The sequence below is a fragment of the Pholis gunnellus genome, assembly GCF_910591455.1.
Source record: "Pholis gunnellus genome assembly, chromosome: 4".
Lineage (NCBI taxonomy): Eukaryota > Metazoa > Chordata > Actinopteri > Perciformes > Pholidae > Pholis > Pholis gunnellus.
The window spans coordinates 18,686,928-18,707,205 of record NC_136530.1 but is presented as its reverse complement, the minus strand read 5'-3'; the positions used below and the strand labels follow the sequence as shown (position 1 = coordinate 18,707,205).

General features: G+C 41.7%; 2 protein-coding genes across 7 annotated transcripts in view; one reads left to right on the top strand and one right to left on the bottom strand.

Moving 5' to 3' along the window:
- fnbp1l (formin binding protein 1-like) overlaps nucleotides 1-7,438 on the top strand; it is a 34,415-nt gene extending 26,977 nt beyond the window's left edge. For 2 of the 4 annotated variants that reach the window (XM_079157643.1, XM_079157641.1), the window contains 4 exons: nucleotides 119-213; nucleotides 884-1,059; nucleotides 1,283-1,320; nucleotides 1,415-7,438. In XM_079157643.1, coding sequence (XP_079013769.1) covers nucleotides 119-213; nucleotides 884-1,059; nucleotides 1,283-1,320; nucleotides 1,415-1,555 — 450 coding nt within the window. In that variant the 3' untranslated portion in view covers nucleotides 1,556-7,438. The remainder of the gene's footprint in view (nucleotides 1-118; nucleotides 214-883; nucleotides 1,060-1,282; nucleotides 1,321-1,414) is intronic. The other 2 variants (XR_013767052.1, XM_079157642.1) reach the window with 2 other exon arrangements.
- Nucleotides 7,439-7,698: 260 nt separating this feature from the next.
- Nucleotides 7,699-20,278, bottom strand: part of bcar3 (BCAR3 adaptor protein, NSP family member) — a 52,600-nt gene continuing 40,020 nt past the window's right edge. For 2 of the 3 annotated variants that reach the window (XM_079158225.1, XM_079158224.1), the window contains exons 5-17: nucleotides 18,075-18,203; nucleotides 16,824-16,949; nucleotides 16,317-16,433; nucleotides 15,791-16,023; nucleotides 14,903-15,003; nucleotides 14,221-14,355; nucleotides 13,631-13,714; nucleotides 12,645-13,258; nucleotides 10,960-11,075; nucleotides 10,053-10,224; nucleotides 9,740-9,851; nucleotides 9,336-9,539; nucleotides 7,699-9,229 (exon numbers count right to left, since the gene is read on the bottom strand). In XM_079158225.1, coding sequence (XP_079014351.1) covers nucleotides 9,051-9,229; nucleotides 9,336-9,539; nucleotides 9,740-9,851; nucleotides 10,053-10,224; nucleotides 10,960-11,075; nucleotides 12,645-13,258; nucleotides 13,631-13,714; nucleotides 14,221-14,355; nucleotides 14,903-15,003; nucleotides 15,791-16,023; nucleotides 16,317-16,433; nucleotides 16,824-16,949; nucleotides 18,075-18,203 — 2,322 coding nt within the window. In that variant the 3' untranslated portion in view covers nucleotides 7,699-9,050. Of the gene's footprint in view, nucleotides 9,230-9,335; nucleotides 9,540-9,739; nucleotides 9,852-10,052; nucleotides 10,225-10,959; nucleotides 11,076-12,644; nucleotides 13,259-13,630; nucleotides 13,715-14,220; nucleotides 14,356-14,902; nucleotides 15,004-15,790; nucleotides 16,024-16,316; nucleotides 16,434-16,823; nucleotides 16,950-18,074; nucleotides 18,204-19,053; nucleotides 19,202-20,278 lie in introns of those variants that run through there. The other variant, XM_079158226.1, reaches the window with a different exon arrangement.

Genomic DNA, 20,278 nt, shown 5'->3' with positions numbered 1-20,278 from the left:
AAGTCTTTGATTAGTGGGTCACCTACGTAAAGAGATGCTCCGTGTGGATGATGGCGGAGTCGATCATGTACTACTTGTGGTATTAACAGAAGCCTCCTCTCTCCCTCTTTGGTGACAGACTTGGTTGTCTGAGGTGGAGGGAAAGCAGAGCTCCAGAGGAGACCGAAGACACAGCGCCGACAACCACCATCACACTCCTCAAGGCAGAGAGAGGTAAACACTAAATGCATGTTCAGGGCAAACATTTAAGCATTAGGTATTTATGAATGATTCATATGAGATTCAGAGTAAGCTTAGCTTCCTAAATCAAAAGTGAATCTATTCAGTAAGTAGTATGTACCATGAAGTTATGTCTCTACAAACTATTGTTACAATGTTTATTTAAAAACACAAAATCACACTCGCTGGCTTTAGATTATGCTTCGTCTTCTTCTTCTGTATTTGTTTGTTTATGGCACCATTGAACAAATAATTCAAACAAGAATTCTTGACTTTTGGAGTGCTTCATTTTGGAATAATGTCCTAAACAGCTTCCAATAAAGAATAGTGTAATTTGGTATTCTTCCATTTAAGTAATTAAAATAAAAAGTGCGCAGCAGGTCCGCTAAACATATAAAAAATTAAATTACAGACCCATTGAAATTAAGCATTGCTAGCAGTTCTGCATGTCATTGTTGAATGTGTTGGAATTCCACATTGAATGGAGGTAAAACATCCACAACATATGAAAGCTACCATCTTCATTTATAAATCCAGTGGTGCAGCTTACTCAGGATTTATTCTCAGAAAGTTGAAATTTTTTCGTCACGGGAATATGAAGAAGGGATCTTTTGTTAATCATGCAAACACCAAGCTCAGCCCTGCTGCCTGTTTCCCCCGTCAGTCCCGAGGGCAGCTATACAGACGACACCAGTCAGGAGCATCACGCGCCTCAACAGCGCACCAGTCCTCCGAAGCCCGGACAACCGAACCCCGACCTGCACGAGTTCGATGACGAATTTGACGACGACGACCCGCTGCCCGTCATCGGACACTGCAAAGCGCTCTACTCCTTCGATGGTGAGGACAAACAGCTGAAAGTGTTAAGTTGGCCGTGTAAAGTAAGAAAAGAGCTCAACAGGCAAACTTACTTTGGCTACTAGCTTCCAAATGTTAGCAGCTGTGAAACTTCAGATGTGTGCAAGGTATAATGCGAATATGTGTGCCAACATAAAACCTAAATTCACAAAAAGCTAACGCTGGTGTGTGTGTTTAATGACACTATGGTTTGTTTGACTCTCAGGTCAGAACGAGGGCACGCTGGTGATGGCAGAAGACGAGGTAAGGCTCGTTTGGTACCTTTTTTTTTAAATAACCAGTTATCCAGACACTCATTACGTTCGCTTAAAAACAACCTGTTCATCTTCCACTGCAGGTGCTGTACATCATCGAGGAGGACAAAGGCGACGGCTGGACGAGGGCGAGGAAGCAGGGCGGAGAGGAGGGCTACGTGCCCACTTCCTACGTAGAGATCACCATGGAGAAAAACAGCAAAGGTGCCGTCACCTACATCTGAAGCTAACACTGTGGTCTGTCCTCTCATCCTGTCTGTCGTCCTCACCATCCTCCCTGCTTTCTCTTCCTCCAAATAACACTACAAAAGGAAAAAAAAACAAACCGACAGCATCTCGACACCTGCATGGACATTCATCTGTTTTCTGATTTCCATCCCGTCTCTCTGTATCCCTCTAACCCTGTAATCATTCGTCCTCCTCTTCATATCTGTGGCACTGATGTTCCAGAGGTGAGTGTCTGACAGAGACAAACATTGCAAAACCTATTTGATGGTGTTTAGAGGGATTTGTATGTTGTACATGATTTCTCTCTGTGTGTGTGTTAAAGATGTCCACACTGCTGTTTTGAGCCTCTTGTCGAGGCTACACCACTTCTTATCGATCAAAGTGTTTTAAGTTTTATGTAATATATTAGAAACAATTTATTTTTAATTATTTTCTATGTTTCTTTTTTTTAAACTGGAGAGATTTAAAACGGATTTTACGCTCTTTAGATTCATGTTTTGATTTTATCTGTTTTTATTTCGGTCTGATTGTGTTTGTGTGTGTGTGTGTGTGTGTGTGTGTGTGTGTGTGTGTGTGTGTGTGTGTGTGTGTGTGTGTGTGTGTGTGTGTGTGTGTGTGTGTGTGTGTGTGTGTGTGTGTGTGTGTGTGTGTGTGTGTGTGTGTGTGTGTGTGTGTGTGTGTGTGTGTGTGTGTGTGTGTGTGTGTGTGAGAGAGACCTGTGCCATCACACTAAAGGGGGAATTACAGTCTTCATGATGTCGTGTGTCCTGTCAGAGCAGAGCTGGAAGTTTTAACGGACGAGGCTGCCGTTATTCCTTCATTTTAATTATTGCCAACAAATCCCACTTAAAGACCAAAACCAGCAATGTGTTACGTTTCCCACCCCAAGCCCATTGGTTCCTACTGCAGACGCAAATCTTTATTTATTCACAAATAAATAGTTTCATTTTTAAAAATGTCTCAGCACTCACTACAGCAGACAACTTCTCTAACGACTGCTGAACTCTTTACTGTATATTGCAATGGCAAAATATGGAAATAAAGGTTTTGAAATTGATTTTGCTATCATATTTAAACTACAAATGTCCTCAGAATAATTATGAATGTGTGTTTTCTCTCTGTGGAGAAAGTCATCAGTACAATAGGTACAAATGGAAGAAGAGAAATCGCATTACAAGAGAATTGATAGACATTTAAACCACTGAAGACCAAATCTGTTTGTTTCATGTTGTTCGACAGGTTATGTCGTTTGTGTAGACGCGACGAGACTGTTTTATTGAAGGCATTAGATGCCTGAGGAGGAAGAGAAGTGTCCAGTATTTCATTAGCAAAAAAGCCTAAATAAGTTTTCTTTCTTATCTCTTTAATTATCTGGTGATCCCCTCAGGCTCCCACTCAGATATACACAGATAATAATTAGGATCAATCCATTGTTGGTTTTGTTTTTTATGGTAAACAATACGAATACATTTAGAAACCTCCAGTTAAGAGATGAAGTCAGGAAGTGTGCAGTGAGACAATGGTTTCACTTCAGTTATAAGAAGCTGGAACAATAATTCTTATACTTGTCTCTGACGAATCATGTATTTCATGTTATCGTGCGCTCATAAGCCGCCTGTTCTTGGTCATTGTTTGAGTCACTGATTAAAAACCGCTCTGACCGTCACTCATTGGTATCCATGATGGCATAATCCTCAGCTCGACAGCTCAACATAGTCCTGTTTTAAAGGGTTATTATTGCAGCCAACACCTTGTAGGACAAACAAGGGTGCAGAATCCTGGCACCCAACTACTGTGAGACCGTCATCATCACGTAATCACTGCTTACACAATAACTGGTCTAAAGGGGAGGCTGCCAAATAGTCCCATCGATCCTTCCCTCCTTCCCCCTGTACTTCTTCCTCCCTGACCTCTTCCCTTCTATCCCCTCATCTCCCTCCTCCTATCCATGTCTTACCTCATCTTCTCCTCTTCCTCCACTCTTAAATCTATTTTCTTTTTGCTCACTGTGTTCCCTCCTCTCCTCCATTTCCTCCCGTCTGTCTTTTTATTCAGTTTCCTATGAATTGACTCGACTCTTACGGGAAATCAGAAGACTAACCTTTAAAAAAAACAAAAAACAGTAAATTGGCAGTCTCCCCAAATAAACGATTTTGTTAAAGTTTAATCTGTTGAAACACACAAAGCTCCTTCTTAAAGCTCACTTATGTTTGTGTGTCTGTGTGTGTGAGAGATGACTGCAGCACCGTGTGTGTCTTGTAGTAACTCCCTCTCTCCTCCATGTGACTGCAGGTTCCTGAGGGCTGCAGGGTGGCCGGGCGATTTGATTGGCTGGTGGAGGGCTCGCGCTGATTGCTGATTAGTGGTGGTGGTGGTGGTAGAGAGTAACGAGGGGCAAGAGAGAGGCAGTGAGGGAAAGGGAGCGCTAACGTGGAGGCAGGTTTGCATGTCTGCATGCTCACATATCCATAATCGGCAAAGCTTTCTGTGTTAATAGAGGAAGAAGGGAGGGTCGTAAGTAGAAGAGTAGATTAATCCAAAGAAGAGGCGCTAATATCGCTTCTAAAGGGTCGGCCATTAGAGAAGTCCCTCCCTGACCTGCAAGAGTTTCTAAACTTTTTCTTCATGCAGCAAAAGCTTCACATTTAGTTTAAATACAACACAAGCTGAAACGTGCTGCTTCCTGGTCTTTAAGGGTCTTAAACGATGGAGCTTCTGTTTCTTTTTGACAGCACCTGCTGTGACCTCACTAATTGGGGCGTGGCTAATGGTCTCTTCTGTAGAAGCTGTCAAAGTTTTGGAGGGAAAGCTTCTTTTGTTAGCATGTTTTTAGCATTTTTAGCATTCTCTGAGTCAGACTCCCAGCATGTACAACTGTTAGTCCAACTGCTCATGAGAGGAAATCAATTGACTTGAAGTTCAGACTGTCAGGGTTTAGCACCTTTGTTTTGCTTACATTAGTATTTGCTGCCACTAACTATGTCAGTGCTGCACTCATTAATGTCATCATCATCTGTGCTCTGTTGGTGATGTCTGCCTGCCTGCCTGCCTGAGCCACTCTGCTCCTCATGCCTGCCTTCACCCTCATACAGTCGCATGTGTCCCAAACATGATCGGGCGTTTTTATCTGTGCCTTTAACTGCAACTTTACGTGTGTGTGTGTGTGTGTGTGTGTGTGTGTGTGTGTGTGTGTGTGTGCATTGGCTGGGTCGTGTGTTGAATGCTGCGTCATCCTCATATTTTAATGGAAGCATGAGAATGATTTATGTTTGTGCGTTTATTGTTACTCAGTTACTCCTGAGACAGATAGGACTATCAGGTGAAAACAGGACCCCTCTACCCCTCTTTCTTTCTTTTTTTCCCACATTTCCTCTCTTTTCTACCCGAGTTGTAACACCACCAGTTGACCAGCAGGTGGGAGCCTTCCCTCACCAAACCTCAGCTCAGCACGAGCCGGACTGCGCCGCTTTTAAATTACACCAAAACACGAGGAGGAGCTCCGGTGTCTTTGGAGTCAGAGAGACTCTGCCTTAAAACCCCTGGTTGTTTTACTGTGGAGGGATTATTCCACACAGGATGTCTGCCCTTTCTGCCTGACTACATCTCCCATCAGCCACCTGGGCTCAGCCTCCCTGGGGACTCTCAAGTGCATCTCCATTAAAAAAAAACGTTTTTCCAATTTTAATCAGTTGTTTGTTTGTGAATGTGACGACACACGTGTATCAACAACATGTATGCATGTTTACGGAAGTCAACACGTGTCTGTTTGGCTCTCCATACCCACTAATATGTAAACGTGTGTACATGTGTGGACTGCTACATGCGTGACGTTTCCACCGTTGAATGATTTGTACATATTAACATCTTTTTAATGTCATGCTGAATGTGTTTCCATGCGGATTGTTTTTAGGTTTGTTTGATTGACACTCTTCACGAGAGACGACACGGTTTGAATTGAACTGATGCACTTTGCCCTGAAGTACCACAGCGTTTGAATCTGATGAAATGAGTGAATAGATGAATGAGGGTCTGTGTTGAGGTGTGAACTTTATGAATGACCACTGTGTAGCAGCGAGAAACGGAAACGACTCTAGTTCTTTCTCTCCCTGATGCTTTTTATACTCCTTTTGTAACTCTTGGCGAGCAATGACCGACTTCTGTTTTGCATGATTTTTCTAGATTCCTTGAACTCATTGGTCTCTCTGGTGATCGTTTTTTTTTTTTTTTAACCCTTCACTGTATTGTTTTTTTTTTTTCAAGAGACTAACAAAACTGCACACCTGAAGTAAAGTTTGACTTCCCTTTGATGCTATTTAAGACAAGAATGCCACCAATGATTCGCTGCTCGTAGATCTAAACAGTTGTAGTCTGTGTTTCTTCGATGAAGCTGTGAAATGTACAGAATGATTCCGTCGGTGTTGTTACTTGAACTATGGTCACGCTTCTCCACATTTTGCTCTCCGACCTGTGATCGCTTTTGCATCGGACAAATAATTAAACATTGAGAGAAATTTGCCTTTTTTTCACATGTTGTACGGATTAAACAAAGGACTCTTGTTTCCAGTTGTTATGCTAAGCTAAGCTAGCCGGTGCAGTACAGACATGAGAGTGGTGTCAATGCTTTGTCTTTTCTACACATCTGGTTTCATGGTTAGCTGCAGCTGCTAGCCTGCTTGTGATTCTTAAAATCAAATTGAAATGAGGTGATTTTTTTTTGAGAACTAAACTATAAGATGTGTGCAGTTCAGTGTTGCATATTAGATTTGTTTTTGTTCGAGTGTTAATACAATCAAAAACATTTTTTAAAGCAATTAGGGCTGCAACTAATTGTTTTTCATTCTTGATTTCTTATTTGTAATTGTTTAGTCTATAAAATGTAAAATGAAATAGTAGATAATGCCTATCAAAGGTTTTAACAGCCCAAGGCGATGTCTTCCAGTGTTGGTTTCGTTCATCAAAAAGTCCAAAACTCAAAGCATATTCAATTCATATTGTTAAAACAGTTAAGGGCAGCTTATTTGAGATTTGTTTTTGTTTTTGCTAAATGACTAATAGAAAAAAAGAAAAGCAAATAGCACCAGTTTCAGCACTAAAACCAGAACCTTGCTTGTAGTTCTAAATGTGCACTCAGACATAGAACAGGTCCGTGGTGTAGATGAGGGTCCTCTGATGTGAAGACGGTGACCTCTTTCCTGCTAAATTAGTGTTGATGTTGCTGTGAAGATTCTTGCAACTCTTAAACAGACCGTACACTCCAAATGTGTAATTAGATTCCCAGCTTTCCTTCTTTAGGTTGGCTCATTAGACACGTTTGGAGTGTACTGTAGCTTTAATCAAAGCATACATAATGGCAGGACTACGCAGCAGCTTTACAATGACCAAATTCGCCAAAAGTCCCATTAACAGTTCTTTTTTTTTTACCATTAATATACATATAAAAACTGTTAGCTAAGTATTATAATAGCCACTGTGCTGTATTTCTAAATATTATGCAAAAACACTCAATACTAAAGCAGCTTCAAGATGTTGAATATGAGGTCCGCCAAGCTACTGTGAGCGTGGTGCCGTTCACCACCCAGAAAACAATAAACCCTGACGTCTTCCGCTACAGTCCTCTCGTTTTTAAACTCCGATCATCACGCGTGTCCTGTGGAAACTCACGGGTTACGTACTGTTCAACTCGGCATCGACATCCAATCCCAGTGAATGAAAACAGCGGCAGGTACAAGGTGATTCTGCAGGATATTCATCCATGTAAAAGTGTTTTTACCATGTTGTAATAACCAATGGCAGTACTTATCTTTCCATATTGTGCACATCTTTTTACTTTAAATGTTGTCAGACACTTTGTGAGCAAAACGTTTTTTTTTCTCTCTTCTTCCAAGATATTGTCTAATAATAATAAACAGCATTGACAAGTGGATTTGTTTTCTGTGACATTTGATCGGTGCAGGAAGCAGAAGTGATGAGAACTCTGCCAGATGGGACCCGTTAGACCTTTACTTTAATACTTTATGTGAAATCAAGGGCAACATCTGGCAGAAATTAAATACTATGTCTACTGCATTAGTTATTAAACACACAGCCTTCAAACATGTCGTCAAAGTTTTCAACTAAGATGTGAATTCATTTAAAGCCATTAGATCGTACACCGTATTTATTAATTCTCACCACAGTAGTTCAGAATAATAAAAACATTAAAATCAACTTCTATTTTTTTCAGTCAGTCATCTACAGAAAATATGTACAGTCTATTATTAACATGCTAATATTTCAAATATGTACAACTTTAGTATCACATGTTAACCAACTTGTCATTTCATTCACGTTTATGCAGAAACAAAAATATTATCATCCTCGAGCTACATTTACACATGTACAGGAAGTGTTGCTGCTACAAATCAGATGTTCTGCTCCTACTGTCTGTAAATACTGTTTACTGGAGTTTGTCTTTGTGATCTGATGATTTTGGGGAAAAAACCTTGCTATTAATATTAAATTAATATGTCACTGTGTATATATATATATATATATAACTATTTATTTTTGTATCAAAGGTCACAAAGAGATAAATGCAGCCAGCAATCTAATTTTAACTCTTAAATACACTATATATATCCAGATAATAAACAGAGACGTCGACTTTGAAGACACATTTCCTTCCTCAGTTTATAAAACTATTGCCTTGGTTTGTATTATAACGCTGAATTACCAGGATTAAATACATAGTACATTCACGCCTTTAAGGGTACATGTTATTTGTAATGTTCTCGTCACAAGATGTAGAGCTAATTTAATGTTTTTTCTCTTTTAGTCTCAACGTAGAACTTTGTTCTCCATTAACTGGAATGTCAGAGTCAAAATAAAACACCTGTTCAGGAAAAAGCACAATTTCATGACCAACGTCTCCCTTTGAGCCTCTCTTGTCTGCTCTGTTCTCACACTAATAACAGCCACTCCCCTTAAACGGTCATTGTTAAAGTTTAGCTGTGACCAAACGGTACTTTTTGGAGGATTTCTGTCACCAAAATATGGGACGAAGTAACCTGTAGATACTGCATCTCCTGATCCCAGCAAAACGTAATCATCATCTCAATCTTGTTTCTTTTAGATTCTGCCTGTATGTGTGTGTACTTTCACACGTGGAGCCTCGTAGTTGTGAGTCTGATGTTCTATAATAATCTGTGAATTGTGCAGAGACTCTTATAATGTGCATTCTAAATAATAAACTTTTATTCTTTTTAACTTCAAGTTCTACTGGATGGACATTGATGCTCTTGAGCCCTGGAACGACGTTATACTGGAGAGCAGAATGACGGACTCGTCTTGTGAAATATTAAACCGTCGTTAATCTGGAGAAATAAGAAGATTGTGAACAGCTGATTACTGTGAAGTTTGATTTCTGTCGCTATAAACCTTCCACCTCATTACAGTTTATTCGTCTTTCCTTCGTCGCGGATCGTTTCCGATCCACCTGATGTTCTCCTGAAGTCAGATTAAGGTCTGTGTTTTGGCCGGGGGCTCCAGTTTCCGTGACAACGCAGTGAGGATGAGGTTGAATTTGTTGAAGCGATCTGATTGGTTGACTGAAGCTCCACGACTTCCCCACAGCAGCCGCAGCTGAAAGTCTGTTTTAAACACCTCCAGCAGGTCTTCATCGTACGAGAACCCTGAGGACATAACAACTATTATGTCGTATCTTCTGTGTATTATTAAACGACAATTATATGCATGCGTGTCTTTGCGTATAACTTTGCGCATTTTCTGCTTTTTTACCTTGTAAGATCTTCTGCGTGTTGGTCGTGTAGCTGTGTGCGTTGTGCGCGACGTCGCGTGCGGCCTCCAGGTGGCGCAGCATGATGTCGCAGCCCTGGTCGCTGGTCTCCCAGAGCTCCGCCCCCTCAGGCGTGGTTGACGGACGCTCCATCAAAGTGAGGAGGGGCAGCAGCAGGGGGACGCAGACCACCGGAGGGGAGCAAGCTGCAGGAGGAGGACGAGAAGTCAGAGCATATCTATGATTGAGTGATTGCTTCCACACGGCTCTCAACATGGCGACGGTTCATTTACTCTCTGGTAGGGAACTCATAAACTGTAGTGGAGATCTTAAAGGCCCCAATTGTGACGTGTTTGTACTTTATACTGATAGTTTTAGAAACTCAAAACCTGTTTGTGTTCAGTACCTGTGCCTTCATACAGATTCTTGTAGAAAGGTTTGAGAGTTTTCTCGTAGCCGATGGCGGTCTGTGTGTAGTTCCTTCGTAGAGTCGTCCACGTTTCCTCCAAGCGGCTGATCTGCAGAGAACAACAACACACACCAACTGTAAGTAAGTGTAATGTGTTGCATGAACACATTACAATTCAAATGCAGATAATTCATGATTCATGAATGTGGTTCAAACAAGAATATATTTCTGTGTTTGATATATTTCTTTTGATATATCTTGTTTGTTTTGTGTGTGTGTGTGTGTGTGTGTGTGTGTGTGTGTGTGTTACCTGTGGCAGGTCCAGAGCTTTCATCAGGGCTGTGAAAGCGAACAGGTCGCCCACCGCGTCCTTGAGCTCCAGCGCCACCAGAATGATGCGATTTAAGGTCGACGCTCGCTCGTCGACGCTGCCCGTGCATCCCAGAATATCCACAGCAACGCCTATCGCCATGGTGTGGTGCCTTGGAGACGGAGGAGACGAGGACTATCAACACCAGCTGACAGAAATGCAATGTCTGTTTTTGTCTCAGTCGGTTTCTATAATCTGATCTTTCAGTGGCTGTCTTAATACTGTGAGCAGGTATGAAACACGATCGTGTTTGTGCACATTGGTTCAGTTAAACCAGTTGTCTCCAATCTTTCTGTCTTGTAACCCCTTAAAATAAAGACAAGTTGGAGCTGAAAGTACCCAGTATCTCAGTCGAAAACACAGAAAATAAAAAAATTCAAGTAAACAAACTATAAAAGAAAGATATATACATATATAGATAGATATATAGGTGTGTATATATATATATATATATATATATATATTTCTTTTAACATTTTTTTTACTGAAATATAGACAATTTAGAGGTCTAAAAAAGATGTATGAATATAGATATAGAGGTATATGTATATAATCATTCTTGTGACCCTTGACATCTGTCTGGGGCCCCTGAGAAGAGAACCACTCTGTTAAACGTATTACCATTCGACAGAGGCCCCTGCTCCCAGTCTTTATGCTAAGCTAAGCTAACAGCCTGCTGTCTGTAGCCTCATATTTAGCACAAAGACATGAGAGTGGTGTCGATCTTCTCATCTTACTCTCAGCAAGACGGTGAACAACTACCAAAAATGTCAAACTACTTTTTTTTAAGAGGACTTAAACTTCCTGGAAATGTGTTTTTGTATTTGTGACGTATTTGTGTGTGTACCTCTCCATCAGGTCCAGCCTCAGCTGTCGACCGTGGGGAAGCGTCACCAGCTCCAGACCAGATGACACGCCCATCTGACCTTTAACCTCTGGGGTCACTCCGACTATCCTCGCAACCTGGAGGACGAAAACGGTTAAAAAGAGGCCACCGATTACATTTAGTTGTTTTATTTCCCTCTCTTGTTCTTTCTATCTGCTGTGTGTGTGTTGATCAGGTGTAATGTTGTGTCCGGCTCAGGGCTGTTTTCTTTCTGAGACACGAGGATCATTTTATTGCATCAGCTGCAGGATAGAAATCTAATTCTGTGGCTCAGGGAGGACCTGTGAACAGCACCAGTAAACAACTTCAAATTGTTTCGTCTGTCTGCTCTAAAACAGGTTTTAATGAGGCTCTTTTATGTTGTGACTAAAGGCCTTCATTAATGATTAATGTATTGATAGTAATAATCCATTAATAAGACCAACTTTTATCGTTCATCTCACCACACTCATGGTTTATTAGAAAAAAATGTATCAATAATTAATCATTAATGATTATCAGCATTTATAAACTGCATTATTACCAAATACAATAGATAAGATCTATAGCATCAATCAATTATTAAGTTGATTATTATATAGTCCAGGGGTGGCCAACCAGTCAGAGACCAAGAGCCACATTTTTTACTGTGTTACCGCAAAGAGCCACATCATACACATGGGCACACATGAACATCACCCTATCCCTTCCTCACACGCACACATACCTTTGCTCAGCCAGATTTATTGTAAATGTCACACACCAATATGATAATGACAGAAATTGACTCCTAAGACCACAGGCCAGTCATTTTCAACAATGAACATTGTGTACACTGTCTCACACAGACAAACTCTCAGTTCAACTAAGTCCACAAACAAAAATATAATAATTTACAATAGTGTTTTTCTTTTACTATGCATGTTACTTAGTGGGACTTCTGGCATTCCTTGCCTTGAACAATCCTCTTCAAATCTGGCTTGTATTCCGTTGTTGCCACTCGAAGCAATTCTTTCACATGGGTGTCAGTCAGAACAGATCGATGCTTTGATTTCACGTGTTTCAGGGTAGAAAACACAGACTCGCAGACGTATGTTGACCCAAACATTGACAGTATCTTAAGCGCAGCCCGTTTGACATTGGGGTATTTTTTCATTGGCACACTTTTCCAGAACTCAATGGTCCCTTCCCTTAAAGCAGGTTTGAGTTGGTCCTCCTCACAAAGATCGATCATCTCCAACTCAGCCGCATCCTCATCTGTGACTAGCGGGGCTTTCAAACAGTCCGTCTCTGCGTTAAATGGGTCGACGAGGAACGTAATCTGTGGCCGCACATGCGCGTTTGACGAAAATACCGTATTTAACTCAAGCGAAGCGAACACGAACATTAAAAAAACACAAATACAAACTTCGATATGAACGTAAGAGCCGCATGAAACCGGGCAAAGAGCCGCATGCGGCTCGCGAGCCGCGGGTTGGCCACCCCTGATATAGTCTGTCCATTAGACATTAGCACTAGCAGGTTTATTCTTCAACTGTAAAATGGTCTTCAACTTGAAAAGCAACAGTGCTTTTACAGAGAAGATAAAAATGCCATTCGATAATTACTGAACTGTGTGTGTGTGTGTGTGTGTGTGTGTGTGTGTGTGTGTGTGTGTGCGTGTGTACCTGGCAGTCGGCCATCAGCAGGTGTCTGGCGATACTGTGGTGATCGTGGCTGAGCAGAAGCTCCTTCGCTCTCTTCAGAACCACCATCTCCAGCGGTTTGTTCTCCGACGGAAGAAGTCGAGTTTCGAACTCTGCCGGCCGAAACGTCGACTCCGTCTCTTCCACCGGCCACTGGAAACTGCTCCTCTTTTCTTCCTCCTCCTCCCCCTCCTCCTCCCTCCCTGCGTCCTCTTCCTCGCTGGTGTTTTCTAAGGCGGCGATGGCGTGATGGTAGGAGCTTCTGTCCAGTCCTTTCCTCCCTCCCGCCTCCTCCTCCTCCCCCTCCTCCTCTCTCCATCCCTCCCCCTCTCTCCTCAGTCTCTCCACGTAGCTGCAGAGCGGAGGCTGAATTTGGTGGTCTGTGATGGGGTTAAGGGGATTCGATTCCTGCCACTCCAGCGAGCTGCAAGACCTCAGGTCCGCAGGGCTCGGCTGCAGCCGATCAGTCCGTCCTGTGTTTGATTCTGGATCTGAACCCTGAAGAAGTTCAGCGGAGGACCCGAGAGAGTCTGCAGGGCGGCGCTGATGGAGGAACTTCAGGGGTTTGACTGGAGGTACAGGAGGGCCTCTGGTGGCTGTGGAATAACAGACAGCACATTGATATATGGTAGATCTACTATCTAGTAGATAGTCCATACATTAAATAATTACACCCACAGCAATTCAGAAGTTAATGTTAGTCAATAACTCAATGCTGAAGGATACAGTACAATTTATAAGCTGTTTTTAAGAATAAGTATAGCAATGTTTAATTAATTGAAACTCCTTAATTAACGAGCAGCAGTCGCTCTTTCTTCACATTTAGGCTTTAAGTTCAGAGGACGCTTCCTGATCTCTATCATATCTGCGTAACTTCCCTATCGATATTAATTTGTGCACAATCTTAATATCTGTTAGTTAAAACGTATTCACATTTCATGTTCATGTGGATGCATTTCAAAGGTTACCTTCACTCCTCCATGTAGGCACCTTGCTGGGTTTGGGAGGCGGTTTGGGACACAGCTGGCTGTCAGAGCCCCGGATGGCCTGGCCTGTAAACACATAAACAATATGTTTTATCAGACTCGATTGTTTATTCTTGGAACCAAATTGAATCAGTAAATGTCATGATTCCCTTTGTGTCTGTATTAAAGACATATCTCATCTCCTTTCTGTGGCAGTGAACCATATAAGACCACAGTCTGTCTTTTATTTACTTTACTTTAAATTTAATTTCCGATTCGCATTAAAACAATGTTAGGGGCAAAAAAAAGGAGAGTGCCTAAACCTACAGGATTGTGTGTGTTTTTGATTTTACAACAAATAAGACTGTTGTACTGTTGCTTCAGACATTTTTAAAACAGAGGACACAAAGCTGTTCTTCTTTCCTTACCGGCCCTAATGTATTATTATTATTGTTTTACTATCATCATTACAGTGGATAGCATTGGTTACTAAGCAGCATTCAGGTTCACAGATGATCTTCAGGATGTGCAGTGCTTCTGAGCTTTTTGTTGCAGAGAGGCTTTGTTATCAAGCAGCTTCCAGATCCACTGACCTGCCAGAAGCTCTGCAGATCTCCGTGGCACAGAGGGGCTCAGCAACGGCTCACTGCCCGTCCGAAAGACCGGGGACTTGGGGTTTGGGCTCGGGAGGAGAGGATCAGGAGACCGCTGGGGCTGCGGTTTGGATCCTGAGGAGACGAGGAGCCGACAGGAGAGGATGTTACAGAAAGAGGAGATTCGAATAAAAGGGAAAAGGTGCGTAAACCATGAGAATATATGAAAACAAAAAAAGGAAGAGGATGAGTGGAAACGAGAAGAGCGATGCAAATTAGTTGATTCTGTATCACAGACCACTTTTTGATTATCAGATTTTATCCTCTTTATTTAAAATATGCACAACATAAAGTGAAAAACGGCTCCAGCATGTTTTCTAACAAATGAACGCTGTCGAAAGGGAAAACGTTATTTGAATCAGTTATAAAAGTGGGTGAAAAAAGACTGACGTCTTCCTGCAACAACTCACAGCAGCTCACATCTTTGATCTGTCTCTTCACTTGGTTGTGCACAGAAAAAACTAAATTAGTTGAAGCAACCCTGTTAAAATGGCTTAAAATGGGGTGAGGTTGTCAGATCAGGTTTTGGATGGATGGTCTCCTTTTTCCGACGCTGTCAGTCAATCTGACAGGGACTTTATGTGAAGCATACTAAGGCCTTCAGAGTCTCGCTCTCACTTACCGAGAGGCAGGTAGCTTTCCGATTGGTGCGCCTGGAGCGGGCGTCGCCTCTCTGGGACCTGATTGAGACTTGCTGGTTGGCTGCCACAGCGATCCTTCAACCTGAGTGAAAGGGGACGTGGGGTAACTAATATCAATAAACATATTGGAACACAAACACGCGTAAAGGAGAAATAAATCAAACCTATTTCAAATATGAATCAAAACGTTGACACGGTGAGAATAAAAAGTAAGTTATTAATGAGAAAGAAACAAAGACAACACTGTTTTTCTGAGTTCCCTATACTCCTCCTTTCTTCTCCGTCTCTATGTTCTGTTCTATTCTGGACCACATATTCATCTTTTCCTCGCTCCCTCTTTGTCTCTTCACTCAAGACAGATATGGACTCCGTACATCAAGCTCTATGCACTCGTGAAATTACACACCGCTGTTCCTTTCGGGCTGAAAAGTCGGACATACACCGTGTCTGTATTTATAGAGGGCTTTAGATACATATGGAACATGTCGTATATATACAGCCCCCTGCCTGGGTGATGAATGTAAACAGCTTGAGGCTACGTGTTAAAAGCAGGAAGGGATTTAAAGGAATGATTTAAGTCTTTCAGAGAGTGTGAGAGAAAGGGAAACAGAGAGAGAGAGAATGACTGAGTAAAGGTTGGTCTCCATTATTCAAATTTAGCAGACGGCATGTGTTTTGGTCTGTAGCCCACTGCCCACTTCCAGTAATAGGCTTGTGTCGCTTGGAGCTGAAACAGTCTTTAACGTGGCATTTGTAAAGTCTAACAAAGGACACATGCTCAATAGGTGATTGTCTAGAAACAACAAACACAACTGAACCGTCTCGGCGTTAATCGGTGTGTTTGTGTGGGTTTCTGGGAGAGTACCAACCTGAGCTGGCTGCCTCGGCTCATGCCGTTGTCCCGGCAGTGTGTGCCGTGCTGCACGGCGTGTGTGTTGTCCTGTGTGTGTCCGTTGGTAATGTTGAGGCTGAGGCGCTTCCGACTCCGCCTCTCCTGCGTCATGAGCGCCTCTCGGTGATGGCTGGACAGGCCGTACTTTTCCTCCAAGCAGCGTAGCGGCAGCCCTCTGTTGATTGGCTGGAAGATGATGGCTCCCACCACCTTAAACGCACGGAGAGAAAAAGACAAACTACAGTAAACTCGACGTGTTTTCTCCATCAAACGTTCTCGCTTAGACAGTGTATTACGTTTTAACATTTTACATTATTACCAATCACAACTAATTCTTTGGATGGCATTTGTTATCTAGTTAATGTCAGCAGAGGAAGGTAGTGCACACAAAGCTTCCTTTATGTGTCTCCAATTAGTAAAACACACTAACTTCCGTATATTACTGACCACCAAAAAAGAGCCTATTAAAACAGTTCATGTGTAAGATATTTGACCAAACCCACCTGGGAGACAGACTTTCTGTTGCCGACATAGTATCTTATGAGTGCAGGGACGTTGTCAAACCCTTCCCTCTCCAGCCGGTACTCGACTCTGGAGTAGGCTTCGTTCAGCATCACGACCTGAAAGAGAAATGTAAAAAGAAATAAAGTTATTCATAACTGTTACTTTCAATTTTTCTTTAAATCATTTGAAATGTGAAATGATTCCGCAGGAAACTGCAAATACTAAAACAAAATCTAAACCTAATACATGTCTATAGTGCTGCTTTAGGTTGCTTCTGGGGTGCGTTTTTTTGTTTTATACAATTTCTTTCAGGCAATTTTATTTATAAATGTATAATTATATTTGATTCAGTGCCTTATCTGTCTTGTTTTGTTTTTATGTTGTAAGTCTGTAGTTCATTATCATTCTGATCTTGACCAGGACATTCGCAGGACTTTTTAGAAGTGTTCTTCACCACCGTACCAAAGTATTACAATATACACCTTTAATACTACACGTAGTTTTACCTTCTTGTTGATTTTAAAGTGCTGGGCAGCATTTCGCCACTGGCAGGTCAGAACATAACTTCCTGGACTGGACAGCGAATCACGGATCAGGAAATCTCCGTCACGCTGCACAAAGTTTTCTGCAACCTGGAGCAACACAGAAGATTACATATGGGTACACACACACACACACACACACACACACACACACACACACACACACACACACACACACACACACACACACACACACACACACACACACACACACACACACACACACACACACACACACACACACACACACACACACAAACGGGGACACCGTGTGTGTTTATAGTGCAAACATTTAATTAAATCTAATAATGGTCGGCTGTTATACTGTTACGTTCTTTATGAGCTCAGTGCCGGCTGGTTTTCAGCGGTTACATAAGACAAGAAGATATTTAAAGCCTCAACCTCTTACAGATTTTAGAAAATAATCAGATTTTTACATTTGTGTTTTATAATTTAAAGTTCATATGGGAAATGTGCTATTTGACTCATTTTAAGTCCATAAGGATGTACATAACATGAAATAAAAAAACAAACTCAAGGTCCATTTACTTGAATTTACCGGAGATTTCAGCCAAATCCTCCTGACTGGAGCCGTCAGATTAATTAATTAGTTTAAACTTTCCCTTTTTGTCAAAGTATTTGTTTGACAGGTGACTAATAAGCTTTAAATGTTTGTTTTTTTATCTTTGTATCCATCACACTCTTGTTAAATGTATTTCCTCTCCTGTTTCTCTCTCTCTCTTGCTCAGTCATGCACACACACACACACACACACACACACACACACGCACACACGCACACACACACACACACACACACACGCACACACACAGTATAACCCTTCACACACAGTTACAGACTTTAATTAAGCAAGTGTTTGTATAGTATATAATGGTGGTTTAGTTTAGCCAAAGGAAGCAGCTTATTAAAAATGATTACATCTCAGAGTAGCTTTCAGAGGGAACACACAACACACACACACACACACACACACACACACACACACCATACAGAGAGAGAGCTTTTTACGCACTGACCTTATGTTATAACCCAGGCCCCGCTGCCGAGGCCACTATTTAAGTTATAATCTTTCTGTAAGCACTGTGTGTGCAGTGCGGCAGCCTAATAATAGGTGATCTGGTTCAACAAGTTTTTAGCTCGGCTTTTAAAGGGAGGGACTCATGACTCAGATTTATGTGTGTGAGTGCGTGTTACCTGTCTGGGAATCGCTCCGTGGTACCATGCGTGACTTCTCGGCTCCTCACAGTTCAGCTTTAGTTCTTCCTCCAGCTCCCTGCGGAGTTTCTCTGAGGGGCAGTCCACGATGAACTGATCTCTGGAGAACTGCGATAACAGAATGTACAAAAACAGAGACGAATAAAGGGTCTGACTTCAACAAACACACAGAAACAGACGTCAGTGTCTTTATTCATCCACAGCTTTGATGACAGCTAATGCTGAAAGTTTCCGATACGCTTACTATTTACGATCTCAGAGTTGTCTTGCGACCTCCAGGTTAGGAATCTCTGGTCTAGCAGCAACAACAAAACTAAACAACTCTTCACTCAGACCTCAGTCACAAAGCTAAAGCTAAGGCTAAAGCTAAGGCTAAAGCTAATTCTTTTCTGTATTTTCTTTTAGCTCTATAACCTATGTAAATGCTTTTATTGGTATTGATACTTTTGCTACTGCTACAACTGCTGCTGCCACTTTTACTACTACTTCCAGTAATAATAATAATAATAATAGTTTCATTTTAAACACAAATTAATGTAGAAGAGAAAAGCCAATGTGCTACAATTCAAAAGCAAAAGTAAACAGCACAGTATCAAATCATAGCAGCAGTTTAAAAACATGTGATTAGGCCCAACTCAACTTATATAACATGACATGAAGAAGCCACCAGACCTTTTCTTTAAGTTTTACCTTACCGCACAAAATTAATAATTTGCCTCAAAGGATTTAACAATCTGTGCAACCAACAACACACAATACTTAACACCAAATTGATCCCAAACACAGGAGAATGACTAGTTCAATCGTACTCAGACACATGACAGATGATTGAGTGATTGATCAGGCAGTAAAATCCGGACAGCGAGCCCAGAAAGTTTGGAAGGTTGAAAAGTGAAGGACAGAAAAATACAGAGTCACCACAACCACCATGCACCATACAACACACACGTACACTTACATCACAGCTGCTGGGTCTCTGCATCGCTCCCTCTTTCTCCCTCAATCAAATACACACTTCATATCAAACACATACAAACGTTAAACACACAAGTCATTTTTTCAGGCAACATGCTCTCACACACTCTCTCTCTCTCTCTCTCTCTCTCTCTCTCTCTCTCTCTCTGTGATTTCCCTCTCTTGGCTTTCCATCCTGACCCCACCCAACTGCCCAGACCTGCCTCCATACACACCCTCACCTGACGTGCATAAACACACACACACACTCACTCCAGTGACGCAAACACTTCCCTGAACTTTCCCGTAGAGTTGACAGGTGAAAGTAGTTAGTTATGCTCAAGCTGCTGAGCTCCAAGTAAAACCGGAGGATGGTTCTAGTTCTAGTGCAGGTCCACAGTTGTATAATACTATAATGCTATATTGTATATTTGCAACTTATTTGTAGCCACCCTTAAAAAAAGTGCCTGAAAGGAAACTGAATGTCAAAGCCTCGAAGGCTCTCTGAAGAAGACTTTGATCCAAACCTGCATGGATGAAGAGGTTCAAGGCACAATGATCTTACAGTGAGCTACAAGAGCGCCGACATTAACACACACAAAGGGAACTATTGAACCATGTACATGAAATTGGAAATATGTCTATAATGTCCCCATGAAACTGAAACCTTGTGCATCCTTTCATCTCTATTACCGCGTGTTCTCTCTCTCTCTTTCATAATTTCTGTCTCTCTCTCTAAAGTCATTACAATAGACCCCTCTGCCCTCAGTCGCCACATCTCCATGTGTGACAGGAAATCAGCGTATCCTATTACAGCTTCTACACAGAAAACAGTTGACTGGAGCACACCAGGCTCTGCGTCATAATGCTCGTGCACTGATTTTGTTTGTTTGTAGTCTGAAACAGAGGCAACATGTCAGTGCAGCCGGCCTCGTGTTGTATGACTGTGTGTCCGTTGGTGCAGCAGTGGTACTAGAGGCTGTACAACAGAGCCATCATGCAGACCTGTGGCTGCATTGATTTCGCTGTATGAAATCAGATCCTGTGTGCAATATAATTGTAAAGTAGTTTAGTCACGTGCAAACTGTGTTTTTCTTTTTTTTAAACTGAATGAATAAAGAAAATGTGAATTTGATTATCATTTGCAGGAGAAACATGATGTAGTTTAACATTGTTTCTTATTCTTTACTTTTATTTTACCAATTTATTCAACGGAGTCTGACTTTTCA